The 20,026-nt window shown below is 39.6% G+C and overlaps 3 protein-coding genes across 13 annotated transcripts in view; 1 reads left to right on the forward strand and 2 right to left on the reverse strand.

The window, feature by feature from the left end:
- Positions 1–326: 326 nt before the first annotated feature.
- On the reverse strand, positions 327–13,872 carry LOC107316746 (retinol dehydrogenase 7-like). Its single transcript, XM_032445773.1, has 5 exons — positions 12,869–13,872; positions 9,268–9,598; positions 7,465–7,723; positions 4,830–4,990; positions 327–4,013 (listed from the first exon to the last, which is right to left on the reverse strand). Exons 1-5 carry the CDS (start codon positions 12,914–12,916, stop codon positions 3,763–3,765), a joined length of 1,050 nt encoding a protein of 349 aa, XP_032301664.1. The 5' UTR covers positions 12,917–13,872; the 3' UTR covers positions 327–3,762.
- ABCB11 (ATP binding cassette subfamily B member 11) overlaps positions 7,775–20,026 on the forward strand; it is a 48,786-nt gene continuing 36,534 nt past the window's right edge. Inside the window, exons 1-2 of one of the 3 annotated variants that reach the window (XM_015868571.2) lie at positions 14,058–14,145; positions 19,840–19,957. The gene's annotated coding sequence lies outside the window, so the exon portion shown is untranslated. Of the gene's footprint in view, positions 8,360–14,057; positions 14,146–19,839; positions 19,958–20,026 lie in introns of those variants that run through there. The other 2 variants (XM_015868574.2, XM_032445770.1) reach the window with 2 other exon arrangements.
- Positions 14,698–20,026, reverse strand: part of DHRS9 (dehydrogenase/reductase 9) — a 33,513-nt gene continuing 28,184 nt past the window's right edge. For 6 of the 9 annotated variants that reach the window (XM_015868590.2, XM_015868593.2, XM_015868591.2 and 3 more), the window contains 4 exons: positions 18,306–18,653; positions 17,120–17,378; positions 15,927–16,090; positions 14,698–15,096 (listed from right to left, as the gene is read on the reverse strand). In XM_015868590.2, coding sequence (XP_015724076.1) covers positions 14,870–15,096; positions 15,927–16,090; positions 17,120–17,378; positions 18,306–18,624 — 969 coding nt within the window. In that variant the 5' untranslated portion in view covers positions 18,625–18,653 and the 3' untranslated portion in view covers positions 14,698–14,869. Of the gene's footprint in view, positions 15,097–15,926; positions 16,091–17,119; positions 17,379–18,305; positions 18,673–20,026 lie in introns of all 9 variants that reach the window. The other 3 variants (XM_032445776.1, XM_032445777.1, XM_032445775.1) reach the window with 2 other exon arrangements.

Raw genomic sequence — 20,026 nt, forward strand, 5'->3', positions numbered from 1 at the left:
GAATGTTCTTTATACTAAAGTGTAAATTTGGATTTTATGATTATTGTTTCAGATGGAAAAGGAACAGCAACAGGACACAGAAAATGTCCCTCCTTCCTCTCCTTCACTGCCTCCCAAGATTACTCTGAAGAGAGACCAGCCATTAGCTTATACAGCAACAGAGGATACATTTAAAGACACCGCCAATCTTGTTAAAGAGGACTCTGTTGTATAAGTAGGTAACTGATTTAGGGAAAATGAGACACATCCATTTGCACATATATTTTTTATAAACAGAAGAGTAAGGTTCACAATCAAATGCTTTATAAGAATATATACATCTTCTAGTCGGTGGCTGGAGATGTATATTGAAACTATGCCTTGTTTTTGACAAATGCCAATTACTATTTTTATGAACAAGTATCATGGTGTACTATATGTATATCTTTGCACTGAACCTGTCTGAAAGTAATGTTATAAATATATTGTAAATTTGTAAATTTTTCAAAGATTATCTTGGTTTTTTTTTTGCTAGTATAAATCTGTATGGAATTGGTTGCATAAAGATAGGGGTAAAGTCGTTACATAGGGGCTTAGACTAAAAATACAAACAAGGTGAGTATAGGAGCATTACTGATTTACAGGATCTTTCGCATATATATTTATAACAATACCTTTTAAAACTTCTACTGGTGCTCTGGGCATCCTTACCACCTATTTTTATTGTCTGCTGGATGTAGAAATGGGTGTCTCTGTTTATCTTGTGTTAAAAGATGGAAAAGTCAATGCAGCGTCATTCATAGCTGAATAGCTATCTGTGCAGAGTGTTATTCTTACAATGTTTTAACTGCCTGGGATAAAACAATCCATTAGACATACTTTTCTACTAGGATCCAATTAAAACCACTCGATTAATAGTGTTCTTTAAAAGATTTGATGGATTTAGATTTTAATGTCATGAGTACTGAATTTAATGAGATTCTCTCTTGTACATCAGTGAAATAGCACTGTTCTTGCTGGAGTCTCTTGAAGTTTTTTGTACTACTAAAAAAAGTAGCTAGATTCTGTAATAGCTTATTTCTGAAAAGCAAAATACAAAAGATACTGCTTCATTTAAGAAATGATTCAGGTATTTTAATGTGAAAATTTAATTTTATTGACTATTTATTTCCAGAGGTGGACATTAATAGAAAGGGAAACAATTTCTACTAATGCAGTCTTTGTAGTTAATCTGCTTATTTTCATAACCTTCTATCAGCATATACTGTATGTCTTACAAGTTTTTCTATTAATTAGCCAAGGTAATTTCCACAGTGTGAACTGTTTGAGGAAACTCTGAGTACCACTACAGGAACATGTAGCATTCCTAACTAGTTACTCACATAATTTAAAGATTCTTAAATTAAGATAATTGAGACTTCTACTATTTGATTGCTTTATGACTAAGTTCTCAAAACATACACTATTTCTAATTAGAATGCTTCTAATTATTTTGTAATGTACTTTGATTAGAAAAGACTACTGGAAAATAATGCTGCTGAATAAATTTAATAAATGTATTATTTTATCATATCCCTATTCCATAACTTTTTGTCAATGCTGTATGGATTCTGCCACTGCGGAGACTTCAGTGCACCCTGAGATGAAAACAATCTTGCTTTAGGTAAATTAAAGTAAGAATAGCTTATAACTCTACACAACTGTTTAGAGTTTTTTATATAAAATCACTAATATTTTATCACTGCTTCCTTATATACATATGTTAAATAATCTGGCCATTGTAACAGGAAAATCTTAGAATTTATTGCAGGAAACTGGTTATTAAGGTAGTGTCGTAGTGTCGATATAAGCAACCAAAATGTTAGTCTGATACTATATCTGATTGCTTGAATGTAGAAAAATCCTTTAGAATTGGGAACACAACATACATATCTCTGAATGTCTATGAGAAAGATTTCCTTTTAAAGGCAGGTTGCTCTTGTCGAGGAAGGAACTAATAAGTCCTCAAAGTGTTTTTAAGAGAGAAGGAAGAGCTAGCATTTCCTTGAGATTTATGTCCAATTGCTTATACATCAGCTATGTGTCAGAGGGTATTTTTTTTTCTTTGCCTTAAATTTTTTACTTTTCAGGTGTAGAAGAAAACCAATACTGGGAGACTGGATTAGATATGTAGCGTACAAATTTGATTATTTAACATACTGGATGGCAAAGGATTCCTAAGCTTTAACTGGGTCTCTTCATCTCAGTAGTGTATTGCAACATAACCTTCTGAGTATGTATATGTGTTGTGGTACTGTGTTGAACAGAAGTTTCAGATTCTTTTCCTAACTTCATTTTCCACTTTTATTATATTTCCCTCATGAGGGCAGTCCCTGGCTTAATTCTTGTTTGGAATTTTGTTGTTTAAAAGAAGGCTTATTAGAAATTTCAGCACATCTCTCTAATTGGCCGCTACAAGCCCAGTAAATTAAAATGTTAAATTTTTTTCACTGAACATTTTATCTACATCTGTCTAGCCAGGCAGAAAGAGCTACGACTCTCTGTATGAAGTAAAATAAATTTCTTCTTGAAACCATTTGCTAGATAATACAACCTCAGTGAATCATTTTTACATTCTGTCCCTTTCTTGCATATGCTCTCCCACCCTCAGCACACACACACTGCACGGTAATGAAACTGATTTTCTTACATTTGGTGCTCTGACCTGCAACTGGTATTTTTCTAAGCTTAATTGAATTGCACATTAATGATTAATCACCAGCGCAGGTCTTTAGCAAATAAAACCTTTACCCTCTCAATTTTCAAATCTCCAGGAACACAAGCATGTCAGTAGCTTAACTGATAGAAATAGTGTACAAGAGGCACAGCAACTTAAGCTGCCACTTCACCATTTTGAGCACGCTCTTTGTACATTCGGATTAATTGGCTGTAGCATATATTAGCAACCTGTTTCATCTAATGAGTGAAATAATAATTCTTTTAAGTTGCAAAGCACATTGAGGGCAAAATAAATGTAAATATATATTCATTTTAACATTTTCCCTAGTAAACAGTGCAGGTATTGGGAATGGGTATTAAAATGCAACTATTAAGATATAAGTGTTGCTCTGTTATAGTAGTAATGGGGGATCGTTCAGTTTTGATTTTTCCTGTAATTTCATATCTTTGAAATAACTTACGTTTTGTCTCTACACAGTTGAATAACCAGATGGTTAGATGTGGTCAAATTCTGCAATTGTAATTTTTGGAATATGTTGCAATAGCTGGGCTTTGTTATTGTTTGATTTGATATCTTGTGTTCAGGAGCTTTTGAAGTTTAGCAACTTCTGAATATGGCCATGACCAAGCTACATGAAATAGATTATTAAATCTGAATAAGCACATTCTATAAGGTACGTGTATAATATAGATGTTCTGAAAGACCAATGATTTTATCTTTTTCTTTTCGAATTCTCTAGAAACCTACGTGTTGTTGAAGTCAATGTGAAAAACAGATTTTCATTTAAATAAGAAAAACAACAAATGTTTTATTGGATGAGCAGTATTAACTAGATTTGTAGCTGAACATTGCTTGCATGCAGATATTACAGACGTATCACTTCTGGGCGCAAAAAAGTGTGGTAGGTTCACAAGTCTTATCTACAAACTCAGAAATTTCAGGTAAGCAGGAGAAAGTGTTTTCTGAAGGGAATTTTAGTAGTCTAGTAACTGGTAAAGAGGAGATGTCATCTGTTTATGAGAGGATTAAGAGTTGTTTCCATAGAGCTGATGCTGGTTATAGTACTAGATGTTGATTAGAGCACCAGGGACTGAACTCCCACTAGCTGCTGGAGCTGGAAGCATCATGTGAAACAGCATGTCAGATAAACAGCTCGGGGCATAGTAGAGGAACAGCCAAAAGAACTTTGCATCCCATCCAGCTCCATATCGTGTCCTGGGGTACTTTGCTAACAGGGCATGTTCCATGCATTTTATGACCTTAGAAATATCAGAGTTGCACAGTCTTTTCACTGATGATCTTTGAGCTTTTCTATCTACAAAGAAGAAAACAAACTGGAAGTATTTATGCAACATTCTGTATGAGAGGATTCTTGTCATTTACTGGTTTTTTCCTACAGCCACTGTAGGCTTATAATAAAGGTTGCCTTAAACTGCTGGCTCAAGTACTGTGGTATAGCTACAGCAGAAATGAGCAAGTGCTGCAGAATCCAAAGAACAAGGCAACAGAAATCTCCCTGGCCAATATTATGAGACAGGTCTTTTCTACTTTATGTGCAGCAGAATTTTTCAGCTATCATTAAGCCATAAATATACAGCCCTAACCCTCCTATGCCCCCTAGATATTTTGCATCTTACGTACGTAGGAACTGAGGATGGGAGGATGCCATCACATGTCACTGATTTCTCAGGGGAGCCTATAGAACTGGCCTCATCAAGCATACACAGGAAGAACATCAATGAGCTCCTAACTGAAGCTTATGAAATCTGCAAACATTTACAGAATCATAGAGTGGTTGAGGTCAGAAGGGATCTACAGAGTTCATCTTATCCAAAGCCCTTCTCAAGCTGGACTACTTAGGGCAGGTTGCCCAGAAGCATGTCCAGGTGGCTTTTGAAGATCTCCAAGGAGGGAGATTCCACAAACAATCAGGGTGACTTGTTCCAGCACTCAGTATTTCCTGATGTTCAGCCAGAGAACCTCTTGTGTTCCAATTTGTCCTGCCTTGTCCTTTCAACTGGGCACCACTGAAGAGTTAGGCTTCCATTATCTCTGTATTCCCCCTTTCTGATATTTAGAGTCATTAATGATATCCTCCCCTGAGCCTTCATGCTGTCCCTTTCCTACTTACATTCAGAAAAGTATTTTTCTCCATAGGAATCTCTGATATCATTAGGCAGTCTGTTCCAAAGTCTTAGGAGGTCTCTCTCCATGATACTTGAATTAACTTTTGTGTTGAAGAAACTGTGCCCAACAATGCTTACTTTCACTCCGAAGTGCTGAATATCTCTCCTAGAAGAAAAAACAACCAAAACAAAAACTACCCAGAAAGCTGTCTCTGAACACCCGATAAGGGCATAGCCATTAAACATAGCTGAGTGGAAAGTCTGTCACTTTAATTAGTATTTGAGACTTTCTTTTCTTCAAATGTTAAAATAGCTTTTATGAGATGTTCCAGTTAGCATCACAGTGTTGTACCTATCACTGTAAAAATGCAGCAGGCAACTAACAGTGAAAGCAACATCAGGTAGATTTGCAGGTTTTCTGTATGATCTGTTTTGGACTGGTATAAAGGATATGATACCCACCTCTGTCTGTTTATTGTAGCATATCAGCTTCTAGGAGAAACAGATTATTAAGGTGCTTGGTTAGAAGTCAAAGTGAGAAAAAAATTCCAATTTGGTTGGGACTTTATTTTGCATGTTCTGGTGAAATGGCTATGGTTAATGATGAAGTATTAGTGCAGTAAAGGTCAGTGTGCTTTCTGGTGGTGTGGTTCCCTCTATGAAATTTGAGTTGCAATGCAGCGCCCTCAGAATGAAAATCATCACTGTTCTGTCAAATAGCTTCAGAGACGCAGGCAGGTGGGTTCCATAGCACACAAAGAAGTCGACCGTGTGTACGCTAGACACTAGTTTTTATTGTACTGCCTTGGAATATATATTTCTCTGTACAAGCATTCATTATTGTTTACAACCAATGTTCATAGACCCTGTGAAGACTTCGCTTGTTGGTCTGCTCCTCAGCCAACCCAAGGCAGTATATCACAGCTAATGTCAGTGAAGGCTGCTTAGCTTAATTTTCTGAAGTTATGAATACCTTTGGTAATCTGATTGCTGCTTGTAATCACCCAGCTCAGACTGCTGTGGAGCATTAGCGCAAAATAAAATAGGTTGTAAACTGGCAACAGAGGAGATTAATAGTTTGGCATAAGTCCTTCATAGTTCAGTTGTGAGCATACAGAGGTGTTTTACCTTGCTGGGGAAGTTTTACATAGATATTTTTTATTGTCATTGCATAGCGAAATGCTGTGTAAGGGGCACTAATGATAACTTTGTTCAATGAGAGGGAAGGGTACTCTGTTACTGAACCCATGTGAAGATAAGGCTTTCTGCTTACCATTGTTTTGCAAAAATACTGGCATTAAGTTTAATGGTATTGAAGGTCTTGAACCAGTAGTAGGGGAAAGGGAACTGAAATGCCAACTCTGCACAGATACCTTTAGTAGTTCATGTGCTCAGACAGAAACTCATTTTCTCTAATTGCTGCGTGAGCATACTTTGTGAATTAATAGACTTTAGGGTGGAGAATGTAATAATTATGCTATGATAAGACATAGTATGCCAACTGCAAGATGACTGTTTGGTTTATAGACTTGGAATGAACTCCCCAGAAGGAGAGCTGTAAAGTGAAGCCAGAGTGACTGTTGTTCTCGGGTGCTGTTTTCAGAACCTGTTTGACAGGGATAATCCATCTGCAGACATGGAAGAAGGTAGAAAGCAGTCACTGATCTTTAAGAGCTTAAAAAGGCAACTCAGGGCCTATAAGGTGGAACCAGAAGAAAAGAATATACACTAAAGGCTTCAGTGTCTGAGAATAAGACCCCTGCTGTGAAGTCAGATGTCTTCTCCAAGGCATCTGGCCTTGCCAGCTGGAATACGCCTAGCACACCTATGTTTGATTGTGACCTCTGCAGAAGGGCCTCAGCAGCTTATTAAGAGCTCAGGGATCTGAGAGTGCTTATCAGAACCATAACACCAGGCAGCTTATAATTACCTTGATTGCATGCTACTGAATGTATTACAGTTACGCACTGCTGTTTGTTAGGGACACAATCTGCCAAATGCAAACAACCGTAACTGACACAACTGTATCTGTACTGCTGTGCTTAGGCTCTCATGCTTATACATATTGCAGTCAATACAAATCATTTGAAATCACTGTGAATCTATATGCTTCATATAGTTAGTTTCTTCCCTCCTGGTTAACAATATTGAATGAGACATAATTTTGTTTGTAACTTCCAGATTATCAAAAGGGAATTCAGACAGGCTCCAGCTGGAAGTACATGCATATACACTTTCATAATCCTCAGGGAGCAAATGCAACATGTTTAAGGTCCTCATGTTTCATGTATCTATGTCTGGCAATATGGTACATGTCAAACAGCCTGTGAACCTTAAGTACAACATGTCCAGGAAGTGTCTGACCTGGCTAGGCTGTACTGCTGATTTCCCTGTACATATGAAGGGGATTCTTGTGTTCTGTAGCTGCGTGCCAGCCATATGCAAATGTTTCCTGGTGACTCTGTTCATAGCACTGGAGGCTGAAACCCCAAACAGGTGACCATCACCTTTTTCATTTTCTTTTGCTCCTTAGGCAGAATTAACACAGACAAAATGGAAGAGGCAAACATACAGGCATCCTTCCCTGAAGCACATCTGCAATCTGTTCTTGGATTTATGCATGTATTTCTAACTACTCACCGTAAGATGTCGGAGAAAGATTCCATGCCCCATTTGGACAAGTTGTAGCCACCCCCTACAAATGCCATGAAGCCTTTAGCATTGATTAGATTGACCACTCTTCCCTCGGCTTTTTTCAGAAGTGGTAGAAGCTTGAGCGTGATTTCAATCAGTCCCAGTAGATTAACATCCAGCACTGAGTGGAAGTCATCAATCCTCAGCCAGTCAGTGGGTGCTGCAGGTGTTGCTCCTTCAGCAGCGTTCACCAAGCCAAAAAGCCCTAGGAAGATTCCAAAATCATTTATTTCTGTATTTGGCAATATCTTATCATAGGCTTTCGTATATAACACTGGGAGCCAAGCACTTGGCAAAAGCTTCAGTGGGATGAAGTCTAGAGCCTGCTTGTAGGTGTCTACTCTGTACACCTGTACTGAAGATTTTAGGCAATTATTCTAAAAGAAGATATTAGGAGATAAGGAAAATATTTTCAGTTGGAGAAATGGGATGCAAAAGTGGCCTTTATTACTTACTCAGGTATGTGGGTTCCTAATGTGCACTTATTTTCTTGTGAAAACTAAACAGTATGTAAAAGTGGAAAGGTTGATTTTTCCTGAGTTGGGGACTAAAGGTCTAAACTAAACATAGTGAATTAGTCAATGCTTCTAAAAATGTTAGCTTAACCCTGTGTATTGATAATACTGCTTTACTACCCTATAAATTACTTGAAGGGCTTTAGATAAATAGTGACGCTTCTGGAAGGACAGCCTGTGCCTGGAGGGAGAGGCCGAAGGTTCAGCACTGCTTCTGTAAAGAGCCTCTCAGAAGGAGGTGACAGCAGTGGTTAACCTGACCAGGAACATACTGCATTCTACAGCCTGGAAGCAGAGGCCTGTGCAGGATCAGCCTCTCTGAGAAGGTAAGCTCTAGTAATTATTTTGTCTTTGCTCTCATTCTTTGCTTTCAAAGATGGTCTGAAACTTTGCATAATGAAGGAAGAAAATCCCCTTGATGTAGAAGATACTGTATTTTGCTGTTCTAGCTACTAAATTAATGAATCATTCTACTGAATATTTGATACAACTGTGTTGTATGGCTGGTATTTGCAGTGCCTTGATCCCAATTTTCTGCCATTAACAATGTCTAGTCTGAGTGGTTGGCACCAAGAAAGAAATATGTATGTTGCCACAGGTCTATATATTTACCACAAGTCTTCTATCACCACGTGTTAAAAACACATAAGCCGTTTTTTTTAACTTACAGGTATCCAAGGACAAACTCTTCTTTGTTCTAGACAAGTGCTCAGAGTGGTATTAAGAGCTACCCATGTAACAATTCTAAGAAAACTGTCTGAAAAGGCAAGAGTTTAGATGTTACAGTCAGTAGTACAGTTGTTATTAAGTGCATTGCAAAAATCAGATTCTTTCAGCCATGCAAAAACACTTTTCTGGTTACTGTAGGAGCCCTGCACCAGCCATTTTTAATTGCCTGAGCTTGCTTTACTGACAAGAAAGCTTGTTCTGGTACTGGTTAGCACCCTCCCCCTTTTGAGACTTTTCAACTGCACCAAAAAGAGTCTGGAAAACACATCAGGGAATGATCTGGTTTTAACAGCTGTATTTCTAGGCACTCTGCTGGCAGAATTGCCCAAAAGCATTTCTGGAGAAAATCTTTCTGAGCTGAGAAGTGACAGAACTGAAGAGGGAATGTGCTTCATCAGTAAGAGGAAAAGTTCGTCTGTAGATAGCAAAGAGGCTCCAGAACTCTTAGCTAGACCAGATTTGGTTATACTGAATAATTCTTCTGCAAGCTGACCTTTCGACTTACCCTTGCCTGCTGTTTCCTCTGTCACAAATAGTACAGCCCTGGAGATGCTGCTGGAGTCAGCCAAGTCCAGATCCACTGTCTTCAGGGAAAGTGAGGAGCAGGACAGTAGTTCTTGGCCTTCTTTTTCATTGGCACATGCAGCAATGACACAAAATCCCCTTTTGTCAAGCCACTTGGCCAGTGCATTTCCAAGTGTGGTGTCACAGCCTGTTATGAAGACATACTTTTCACTCAGGTCTCTAACTCTGTGACGGTCTCTGATGAGCCAGTAAATGATGAGAGAAAGTATGGAAGCCAGAATCACTATGTGCAGTGAGTCTGAAAATGAAAGCTATTAGAGAATGTGTTAGTGATCTAGAAATGCAATCAAATAAACATGCTTGGCCAATCCCCAACTTTGTAAGACCCAGTTCCCATGAGGGACTTTGTTTCTGATTGCTCTCCATCCAGCTCACTGTAAGAGTGCATAGGTGGAACTTTTACATAATGTGATTGGGATCCGTGACTAATGCGTGACTTGGCAAAACCTTCTCCTGACCTCCTTTTCAACAGTTTTTCACTGTGTTCAAGTTTTACTTGCCTATCTTCCTGGTCAGCTCCATCTTCTCAGGATATTTCAGGCTGAAAGGAATGACTGTGTGATTTCTCAAAGTAGTGCCTGATGGTGACTTTTTGTTAGGTGTAAACTGGCAATTATTTGTGCTAATACTGGATAGAGGGATTCTTCTGGGAAGAAGGATAATTCTCTTTGACTGTCAGCATGATGCCACCCCGTCTGCTCTTCTAATATATAGTGTGGAAGCAGAGAGAGCCTAGGAGTGACGAGAGAAGTCCAAGCTGTAGTGGTGGGTCCTCTAATTTGTTCTGTGATTTGTGCTGCATCATAGTAAGTCACTTCCTCTCCACTCCTAAGACAAGAATGACCTTATAGCAGTGTCTGAGCTTTCTGACTCCTTCCTCATTGCCTGTCTGGCACTGATACAGAGTGAACTAAGATATATTATATGGGAACTTCGCATCAATAAATGAGGATGTTCATGGTGATGTGCTGCCCTCAAAAAAGCACTGAGGGAATACAAAGTTCCCAAACACAGCGGTGAGCATACTGTTTATTTATTACAAGGATTTTTTATGACTACAGCATGCAGTTCTTGACATCTAAAAGTCTTTACAATTGGTTGCTGTCTTTGTATTTTTGCTTTGTGTGATATTTAATCAAACCCTTATTTGTGGGAAAGTTGGTCAGCATTTTCTGGATGTCTTGCTAAAAAGAAACTTTTTTACAAGTGCTGAACAGTCACTTAGGCTCTATCTGCCTACATATGAATCCAGGCAAGTGATTATGTTCAAGGAATGAACATGTGATTGTATTCAAATAATTAATGGATATGTTAAAATGAAGGAATTTACTATTATTTTTAAATCCTGGAATTACTTGAAGAGAAAGCAGGCCTTCATTTTTTATGTTCTGTAACTCACAGCTGTCTGAAGTTAAGAGTTTGGCTGACTTCTGTGTGATATCCATGTTACCTTAAAACACTAATGGTAAAGGAAGACCTGTTTGCTAGAGTGGTGTTCTTGTTCATCTGGTGCTCTTGTTCCTACTGAGTTGGTGGAATTATTTGGATTTATTTAAATCAAGTCATCATCTAATCCAGTAGGAGTGGACAAAGTCTCAGAAACTGATAGTGAGTGAATATTGGACTCATTGAATAATGACATCAGTCACATAGCTGATGCATGATGAGTAACAACATTCTACTGAATGATATTACTTTAAACAGCCGGATGCTTCTGTAGCCATGGATATGGACCTCTGAGCTATGGGTTAACTCTCTCTGATACGAAAATGTTAAGCAAATATATACAGATAAGAGTTTGCACCTTCTTCTGCTGCACTCTGCAGGAAGGCTCCCACTGAAGTGTTTGGGTGTTAAATTGGTCTCTGGGCTGTATCAGTTATTTTAGAAGCCTATCTCTGTGCAGTGTCAACTCCAAGGGAATAGGCCTTCTAATTCAGGTACTTCTCCAGGATACAGTGTGCTGTGTGTGGAACCTCATGGCTCATCCTCCCCATGGCTTCTGGACCGTGTGCACATCTGCACCAGGTAGCTCCCCGCAGGCTCTAGGTGCTGCCTGTCCAAAAGCACATGGACGGACATCTGCTGCTGGGCAACATGATGGGCTGCTCTCTGCTGGAACATTTTGCTGGAATTTCTGCTAGATGATGTCACATCTGCTAAAAGGAGTCTGGGGTCAGAATTGGAGGAAATAATTTCAGTAAAGATTTTCTTCAGAGAAAATCGTCTGTTGCTGTGAACGTGCAATGTTGCGTGAAATAGTTTTTGTCTGATAATTGTGGAGCACTAAAAAGCTGCTTCTCTGCCAGCAGCACATCAGTTTTGAAGTAGTTCTTGCAGTGGCAAAGAATGTGCTTCTAGGGAAAATGTCAGCATGATATTTCAAGAGTTTTGATATATTTCCAGAAATACTGAATTTTGATTACCGGTGTAGCCTGTAAGTAGCTGAAGGCAAGTTCTGCCTTCCATTAAAATGCTGATATTTGCCTGGCAAATTGAGAACTCTTGGAATAAAGCTTGGCTTTTTGTGCACACACAAGTGCCATTATAAAAGCAATTGGTTTTAAAGAAAAGCAATGTGAACACACTATGAGAGCCCTTTAAGGTCCTCAGATGACTGCAAGTGGCAGCATCCTTCGGCTTCTCTGCAGAGAGGAAGCTGAAGCACCCTGCTTCAGGGAGTGTGACTGTTCTGCTCCTACAGCAGGCAGTGCTGGCAGTTGTGCTAGAGAACCTTGGGCTGAAGGAAATGTGGGGTCTGGATATGCTTTGGATTTCACCCTCCAGCACTGTCCTCATAGTGCAAACCCTGCGGAAGTCAGTGCCCTGCAGTGGGGTGGCCTGGCCCACCATGCACACTGAGGAAGAGTTGGTAAAGGAAATGCAGAGCCTCTTCAGAAGCAGTCCTAATAGAACACATGGGGAAGATTCAGCTGTCAGGCAGTGCCCTGGCAGGCTGCCCAGCAGCTCTCCAGTTCAGTGCAAACTTTAATAATCAGTCACCTTGTCAGTGCTACAAACTGCCTGGTTTTCAATTAACAAACCAAGCATGTACTCAGGCACAAATACATCACACCTCCCACTCTTTCTTGAGCTATTCCTCCATGTGCAGGGCTTTGCACTTGTGTTTCATGGGAAAGGGCTGCTTTCCTATCAGCTGTGTAAAGAGGACAGTACGGTTCAGAGGTCAGCAGATAACTTAAAGATCTTCCGTGACCTTTCAGCTTAAAAGAAATACATATCCAAATTGTCCTGAGCATTTTTCAGGGAGGTGAATTCAGTCTGGTTAAATGAGGGCTGATTCTCAGCATGAGAGTTATCTTTGCTTGTAGAGCTGACAGTTCAGATTTTTTTTCCCATGCAATTAGTAAAGAACACAGGGCAAATAAAGCTTTGTAAACCCTGAGGTGACCAAACCAGTAATTAATAATAATAAGGGAGTTGAGAAATATTCCAAATGTTCTAAAGAATTCAGATTTAGACACGTTAGACATGATTTCTACTCTTGTGCTGGTACTCACGTTTAGGGGAGACATCTGCAAGCTCACCAGGTACCTCCGGGTGCTCATGGGTGGCCTTCACCAGTTATTTCGGTGCATCGACATTTGGACGATGATATAGTTTTCACAAAACCCTGCAAATTCAGCATGGTGGTTTTATGGCTGACAAGCAGTCCTTCTCCTCTCTGTTGGTAACCACTTGTGCTGTGGTGCTCCTATCTTAGGGAATTAGTTTTATTAATCCTCCACCTAAGCTCCATCACAGCCAATCCTACCTTTGCTGTATAAGCTTTGCAGGCTATATATAGTTATCTGTAGAGCCTAGGGGACTGCTAAGACTCCTTAGGGAGTACTAACCTACTGTGCATTATGTTGAAACAAGCAGGAATCTTTCCATTGATTTAACTGGGCTTATTTCAGACCTCTCTCTTTACTCCTGCACATGAATGAGCTGCCATTGATAGGACTTGGTCTTTCTGGGACAAAGATACAGCTTTGTGTTTGACAGCTCTCAGGAGCAAAATTATTTGCTCTGGTACAAGGACAGCTTTACTGTACTTGAAACAGATCAATTATCTGTGTAACTAAGTAACATGTATCAAATAGAAGTTCAAATTCTACAAGCTCTGCTCAACAGTTTTCATGAAAATAGCCTCTAACATGTTACTGCTAGGACTGCTAACATAGGACTGGCCTGAAGTGTGCTGGGTGCTTCTGATCCCTCTGCTCTGTCTGAATGTGTAAGCAAAGCTCCTTTCCCCTTCTCTTCAGGCATACAAGTAAACGAGATGTCTGATTGTAGAAGAGAACTTACCACCAGGATGTGGCCCTTTTACAGTGAAAAATATCTTTGTAATGCATTGAGCAATTTATATTTTTCCTGCATTCCTAGTATAAATAATGTATTTACAGTTGTGAACTTTGCTTTAAATGTTAATCACTGCAGTGCTGTAGTCTTGCAGCAGCTGTGACAGAACCTGTGGTCTGACAAGGGCTGACATAAATCAGCCAAACTTCAGTCTCTAAACCTGATACAGATCAGAGCAGCCACTGCCATTTTATGCTTTTTTTTTCTCCTATTCAATTTCAGTTTTGTAACCTGGATGGAAAAATATACTTTAACTTCTGGAGAGAGAAAAAGACTGTGAGAATGACACCAAGCTCTCTGCTAAGTTCTGAGGCTGACATTCACATCATGAGAGCCTGATGCTGCTGCTTCTGCAGGAGCCAAGAATTTCAGTCATAGGGACTCACTGAGCTCTACCTGGGAAGCCAACACCTCACGAGGATTGGGTCAGGTGAGCCAGTAGCACCCAAGACAGCTATGGCAGCTCTGACTTATATTGATTTTCTGTTACTTTTCTTGATAGAAAAACATACATTTATTTGCCGCAGTAGGAATAGTTAGTTCAGGGCTATTTACCTCAAATCTGCTCTGGAAAGAATGACTTTTTCAGAATGAAATGACCCCACTGAAGCTTACGTAAAAGGTGCACTGAGGAAAACACAAAAAGTATTTTGCAGGCTTTAAAGAATCTAAATTGAAAACCAGCAATATTTGGATAGGCACTGGGTATCTTGCTCTTTAGCTTGGTTGTGCAAATTCAGTAGCATGGGGAAAATGTTTGTTTTTGTCACTGGCCAATTTGCATGGCAGTGGAAAACAACTCCTGAGCATTGTGTGGCTGCAGACTTGAGGTTAGACCTCTGCATCCTGTGGCAACTTTGTTGTGATGAATCACAGCTGTGGATACTTTTATAACACAGGGTAGACCTGGACATTAGAAATTCTTAGGATTTAGCATACTATTCTTAAAAAATGTATTAAAAAATAATAATAATGGAAGAAGCAAGGATGTTTCTTATTTATTTGTTTTGTAGCAAATTTTGGAGAAATAGCTGTACTTATTACAATTATAGGATGTGAGGATACATTTCAGGTATGGTTTGTACCATGTTAATATAAAGGACAGATCTTGTGGAATCAGCCCTGTATGCAATGGGGAATATATTGTCAAAGATTTACTTTCTATGGGAAACCGCAGGCTTTTCTCTGTTTCTCAGAAGTAAGAAGTCTTGCACATCTGTTGGCATTCTTGAAAGAGGAGTCCAGAACCACTTAGCATCCTGGCCAACTACATAATGGGCCCATGGATGGACGCTTGTTAGGGCATGCTCCATGCACTCAACAACGAGTGAAATGTCTGTGTTAAGACAGGCCTTGGAGAGCTTTTCTTTCTTTGCCACATCTGTAAAACTCAAACAAAATATCATTCAGTGACATCCAGGAAAAGTGACTTTTAACTCTATCCCACACTGATTTGTGAAATTTCACTAAGGAGTTTGTATTTCTTGTTCCTTGATTTAGAAGAATTCATAGTAATTTCTGAAGGCTCACTACCCCATCCATAATGACCCTGTGATACAGTTTACCCCAAGAGCAGCCTAGTTACTCTTCACTGTGAAACAGCAATGGCAAAATTGTGTCTGTATTCCCCAATTAATTAGCAATGGTAGTATCTCAGAATAAGCCTAAAAAAGAAATGCTATGGTTGTGAGTCTCTTGTAGTAAGGTAATTGCTTTGCAGAAAGCTGTGAAATACAAATGTAAGAAAGAAACTTGAGGGACAAAAAGCCCAAAGATCAAAGACAAGCAGCTCCTGTTCAAGAAGGTGTCAGCAGGCTTCAGGAGCTGTTTGTTAGACAATTTCAGCATGGCATCACTACTGCTGGGGATAGTAGATGCAAAGAGAAGTTACCCCTATTTGATTACTAAATACTAGTGACAGAAAAACACTGCGAGCACATTAGTTACATCATTAGATGAATGCTTTTCTGCCTTGGAGTTTGCTCAAAAGCTACATGCCAACACAAATAATTAATCTTTAACTGAGATCCCACTGCACAGGTTTTTGTGTGAATAGCCATATTGTGATGCAGATATATTTGAAGAGTAACTGTTAATGTGCAGTCTTTTCAAGAAGTCACAGTGATTAGAAGGTATAAAGGTTAATTTGAAGGCTTTGTCAGCAAGAAATGTGTTGCTTCTTATGATAAAAATGCCTGGAAATTACCTCACCTTTCTGAAAATACTCCTCTCCATATTGCTTTTTAGTGTCGTGGGGAAGCTGATTCCAAATAACCTCCTTCTCTTTCAGAATCTTCGTTAGATCAGTTAGCGGTGTTTTGAACAGCCCAGGTTGAATGCAGGAAACTTTAACTCCAAAAGCTTTCATGTCTCTCCTGCAAAGACAGCCCAACAATTGCATTAGAAATTCTTATTGATGCAATGGTATCTTTTTCTGTACTTTTATTTCTGTCTTTACATGGCATACCAGCATAGAAATACTGTGTGGAAAGCACAGATGTGAACTTCCAGCCTGTTATCCCCAGGTGAGAGAGGGATGAACTGTCCTACCTGATTCAGATGCATGGACAGTGACTGGCACATTGTATTTCAGATGCTAGTTCCCCTTCCAGTAGCTCGTAATTTATCAGACTTACCTGTAAGGCCCTCTGGCTGCCTCAATGTAAGTATTCAGAGCCATGTTACATGTCTAATGAACTCCCTTTGACCTCTGTCTGATTCTCCAGACCGGTACAGATTCTTCTGGGCACATCTCATAACTGTCAGCTGTGTGTGTGTCTGAAATACCTCCTGCTATCTAAAGTAGCCACATATATTTAGGCACAGATTGTTTCCAATTTGACACGAAGAAGTAATGGCAATCCCCAGATCTGGTCTGCTGTATTCTCTAGGTCTCTCTAATGATCAGTATAAATAAGAGAACAAAACTTAGATAGAAGTTAATATCATGCAATAGCTCAATGTATGTGCATTGTTTTTTTGTTTTTTATTGTATGTGCTGCTGCTAGCAAATTCCAGGTAGACTTATAAATAGGAGATTAGGTTCATCCTGCAGAGACATCTCAATTCCCTCACATGAAATCTCCTATCCAATAAGGCCCCTGTGAGTAACTAAATTATGAGGTAGGTTACATACAAATATACAAAAATACCAACTACATCACAGTGTTACTTTAGGGCTCCTTATGTGCCTAACAGGAGTTGTATCTTAGATTTTGAAAGTGACATAATCTATGCTGAAAAAAAGACGCTTTCAAGAAGGCTTATTCCAAACTGTATAATATTTTTCAGTTTTATATCAAGTGTCAGACATAAATCAGCTTCTATTCTGCAAGTGCAGGTTTTCAGTCATCTATTAACCTTAGAAAATAAAGAGTGGCCTTTCCTCACAGTGAGTGTTATACCTTAAGCTGTCATTAAATCCTTCTACCCCAAACTTTGAAGGGCAGTAGCCTCCTCCACAGAAAGCTATTCGACCTCCAATACTGGATACATTTACTATTCTTCCCTTTGCTTGTTTTATCAAGGGAAGCATATTTATTGTCACATTTATGAGCCCAATTAAATTAACTTCAATTGGCTCTCTGAAATGCTCAATATCCAACCAGTCTGTAGGAGCAGTTGGCCCCATAATTCCAGCATTATTAACAAGTCCCCAGAGACCTGCAAGGAAAAAAAGAAGAACATTAGGAAGCAATTTTTCACCTAATGAGGTAGATTCATCGAACTGTATGTGACCTGACAGGAGCAGTAATGGACCAAAATGATGATGAATCTATTCTGACTAATAATTGTTTTTTGTGGGCAAAAAACAAAAAACTATTTTGGCTGGAAACTTGGCACAGTTTTGATTAAAAGCAATTCAGACACGTTATAAGTTATTTTACAGAGAGAGGAAAGGTCACATGGAAGATGGAATGTAGGATTATGTACCATGGCATATCATAACAGAGCAGATTTAAGGCTCAAAGTTAACAGAATCTAGCACATATAATCCTGCACATTTATAGACTTTACTGCAGGACTAGTCCAACTGAAATGGATTAGCATCAGTAACAGGAGCAGCAAGTTGTCTTGCACAACTTATTGGGTCAAAGACATGGGATTTTTCTATTTTTTAGCAATATTTCAAAATAGTTACATTTATTCCTTAAAGTTCAGTAGAACATATGCTTTTTGCTTTTGAGTTCTTGCAAGTCATGTGTTGAATGGATTCAGTTTTTAAATAAGCATTTGTTAAGTTTGTTAAGCAGAATTTATTTGATTTGTTCCCTAGTAACACAGCATGAGAAGTGCCTTAGCCCAGAGATGCATGCTAGTGCAAGCAGGCCCAGTGAAGGCTCCTGCAACTGGATTCCTCTTCTTACAGCGTGTCAGTATGCTTGATTTCTTGAGGAAATGTTCACAATTGTTCAGCTGCCACTAAATGTGTGAAAAATTCCTCTCTTGAGATCTTACAACTATGTCTGGAAGACAACCATCCACACTTATCGATTGTTAATTATCAGTGAGCATATCAAACTATTTGGGGGAAAACTCTATTGAATTTATTTTATCTAAAGAATTTTTCTTAAAGGCCTGTGACTTTACCTTCTGACTGGACTTCAGCTTTGATCCACGCTGCTGCTTTCTTAATGCTGTTTGAATCTCTCACATCCAGCAGCACAGTCTGAAGCTGATTGGAAGCTGCAGCTTGTAGCTCCTTAGCTCCTTTTTCAGTCAGGCAGCTGGCAAGAACTCGGAATCCCTTTTTATCAAAAATCTTTGCTGCCATATTTCCAAATCCTGTGTCACATCCAGTGATGAATATGTATTTGCCAGTGAGGTTTGCAACCTTCCCCCCATCTCTTGTCTTCCAGTACCACCACAGAGAGCTGATGCTGAGAAAGAGCAGTATATAGAATATCATTTTTACTGCAGTCTTCTGGACTCACTCTTCTGAAATGAAAAAGAAAAGCTGATATTTTTTAAGATATAATTGGTTGTTTTTTCTTTTCATTGAGTTGGATAACTGCAGCTGTTCAGAGAAGTGGGCACAACATAGAGAAGTTGTGTCTTGTGCTAGAAATACAGCTAAAAATCCGTGAGCAAAAATGAGAACTTGAGATATGTTGTAAGAGAGTTACGCAGTGTGGTGTATGTTAGGTACTGTCAGGTCAGTCAGCTCCTATCAAACATGTCCGGGAGAAACACCACATAGAGAAGAGTAGTAAAAATGAAACATTTGCATAGAAACCTACAGGAATGTTTGCATTTAGTGACAGTTCACAGAAAGAGAAAGACTGGGACAACTGGTAACAAAAGGTAAATCAAGATCAGCTGAACCTAGAACCATCCTTTACTATGGATACTTCAGCAAGGTTAGGCAGGAAAAATGATTTACTTTATTTTACCAAAATCCTCTGCCAACAGTGCCAGTCTCTCAAGAAGGAGAGGGCAGCAAGTCCTGCCACTTTGCCACTCTATGAGTGAATTCCCACCAGAATGCTGAGGGAGTGTGTGTGTATGCGGTCCCTCAGCACAAGAAGGGGGATGCAGCAGTGCAGGCAGCGTGACAGCATCAGCCCTGCAAAACATGTTTGGGAAGAACTCCCTAAATGAAGTTGAATACAGTATCATGCTATTTTCACTTGCAAGCACTGTGGCTCGTGGTGCTTGCTTAAACCAACAGGTATGCTGGTGCCCCGCAGCTCCATGTGTAGGCTGGAAGTGACCCACGGCATTGCAAAAGCTGCTGTGCACAGTTGCTGGGTTTTGTTGCTTAACTTCCTTTGCAGCATCAGTCTAGCAGAAAGTGTGGTGGGGTAATTAGGCAGCTGCTCTCCCTGTGTGGTGTTTCACTGTTGCTTTGTTAGGACAAGACCCAGCAGAGGGACCAGTTTTCATCCCTTTCTTTCCTTTTGCAGCTCCTGCAGCGGCTGCCAGCCCTGCCTGCATGGCCTCCGTCCTGCTGCAAGCCCATGCGCCCCAGCTGAGCCCTGAGGTGGGAAACTGTGGCCGCAGTGGGGGCAGCTTGCAGCTAAGATCTGCAAAAATAAGCAAAAAACCTGTTTGTTTTAGGAGCCATAAACCAAAGGAGCACAAAACCAAGAGGCTAACAAAGAAAAATTATTTTTTCCTTCAGTTTCTTGGAGGCACATGGTCAGAAGCCTCCAAAATGTTCTGGAAGCATCTGGGAGAGCTGAGGTGCTGAGGACAAGCAGGGCCACAGGAGATTCCATCTTGTGATGAGAACAGCTGAGGTAACCAGCAACCTTGTGAAGAGTTTTTGTTTTGTTTTATTTTCAGTGCACTGAATTGATAAAATTTAC

Source organism: Coturnix japonica, chromosome 7 (genome assembly GCF_001577835.2).
Source record: "Coturnix japonica isolate 7356 chromosome 7, Coturnix japonica 2.1, whole genome shotgun sequence".
Taxonomy (NCBI): Eukaryota; Metazoa; Chordata; class Aves; order Galliformes; family Phasianidae; genus Coturnix; species Coturnix japonica.

Coding starts and splice junctions, on each gene's coding strand:
- LOC107316746 (XM_032445773.1), bottom strand. CDS start 12,916: ATGAGCACCCGGAGGTACCTGGTGAGCTTGCAGATGTCTCCCCTAAAC. Junction 9,599..12,868: donor TGCAGATGTCTCCCCTAAAC/GTGAGTACCAGC, acceptor ATTCTCTAATAG/CTTTCATTTTCAGACTCACT. Junction 4,014..4,829: donor AGAAAAATACTTTTCTGAAT/GTAAGTAGGAAA, acceptor TCTTCTTTGTAG/ATAGAAAAGCTCAAAGATCA.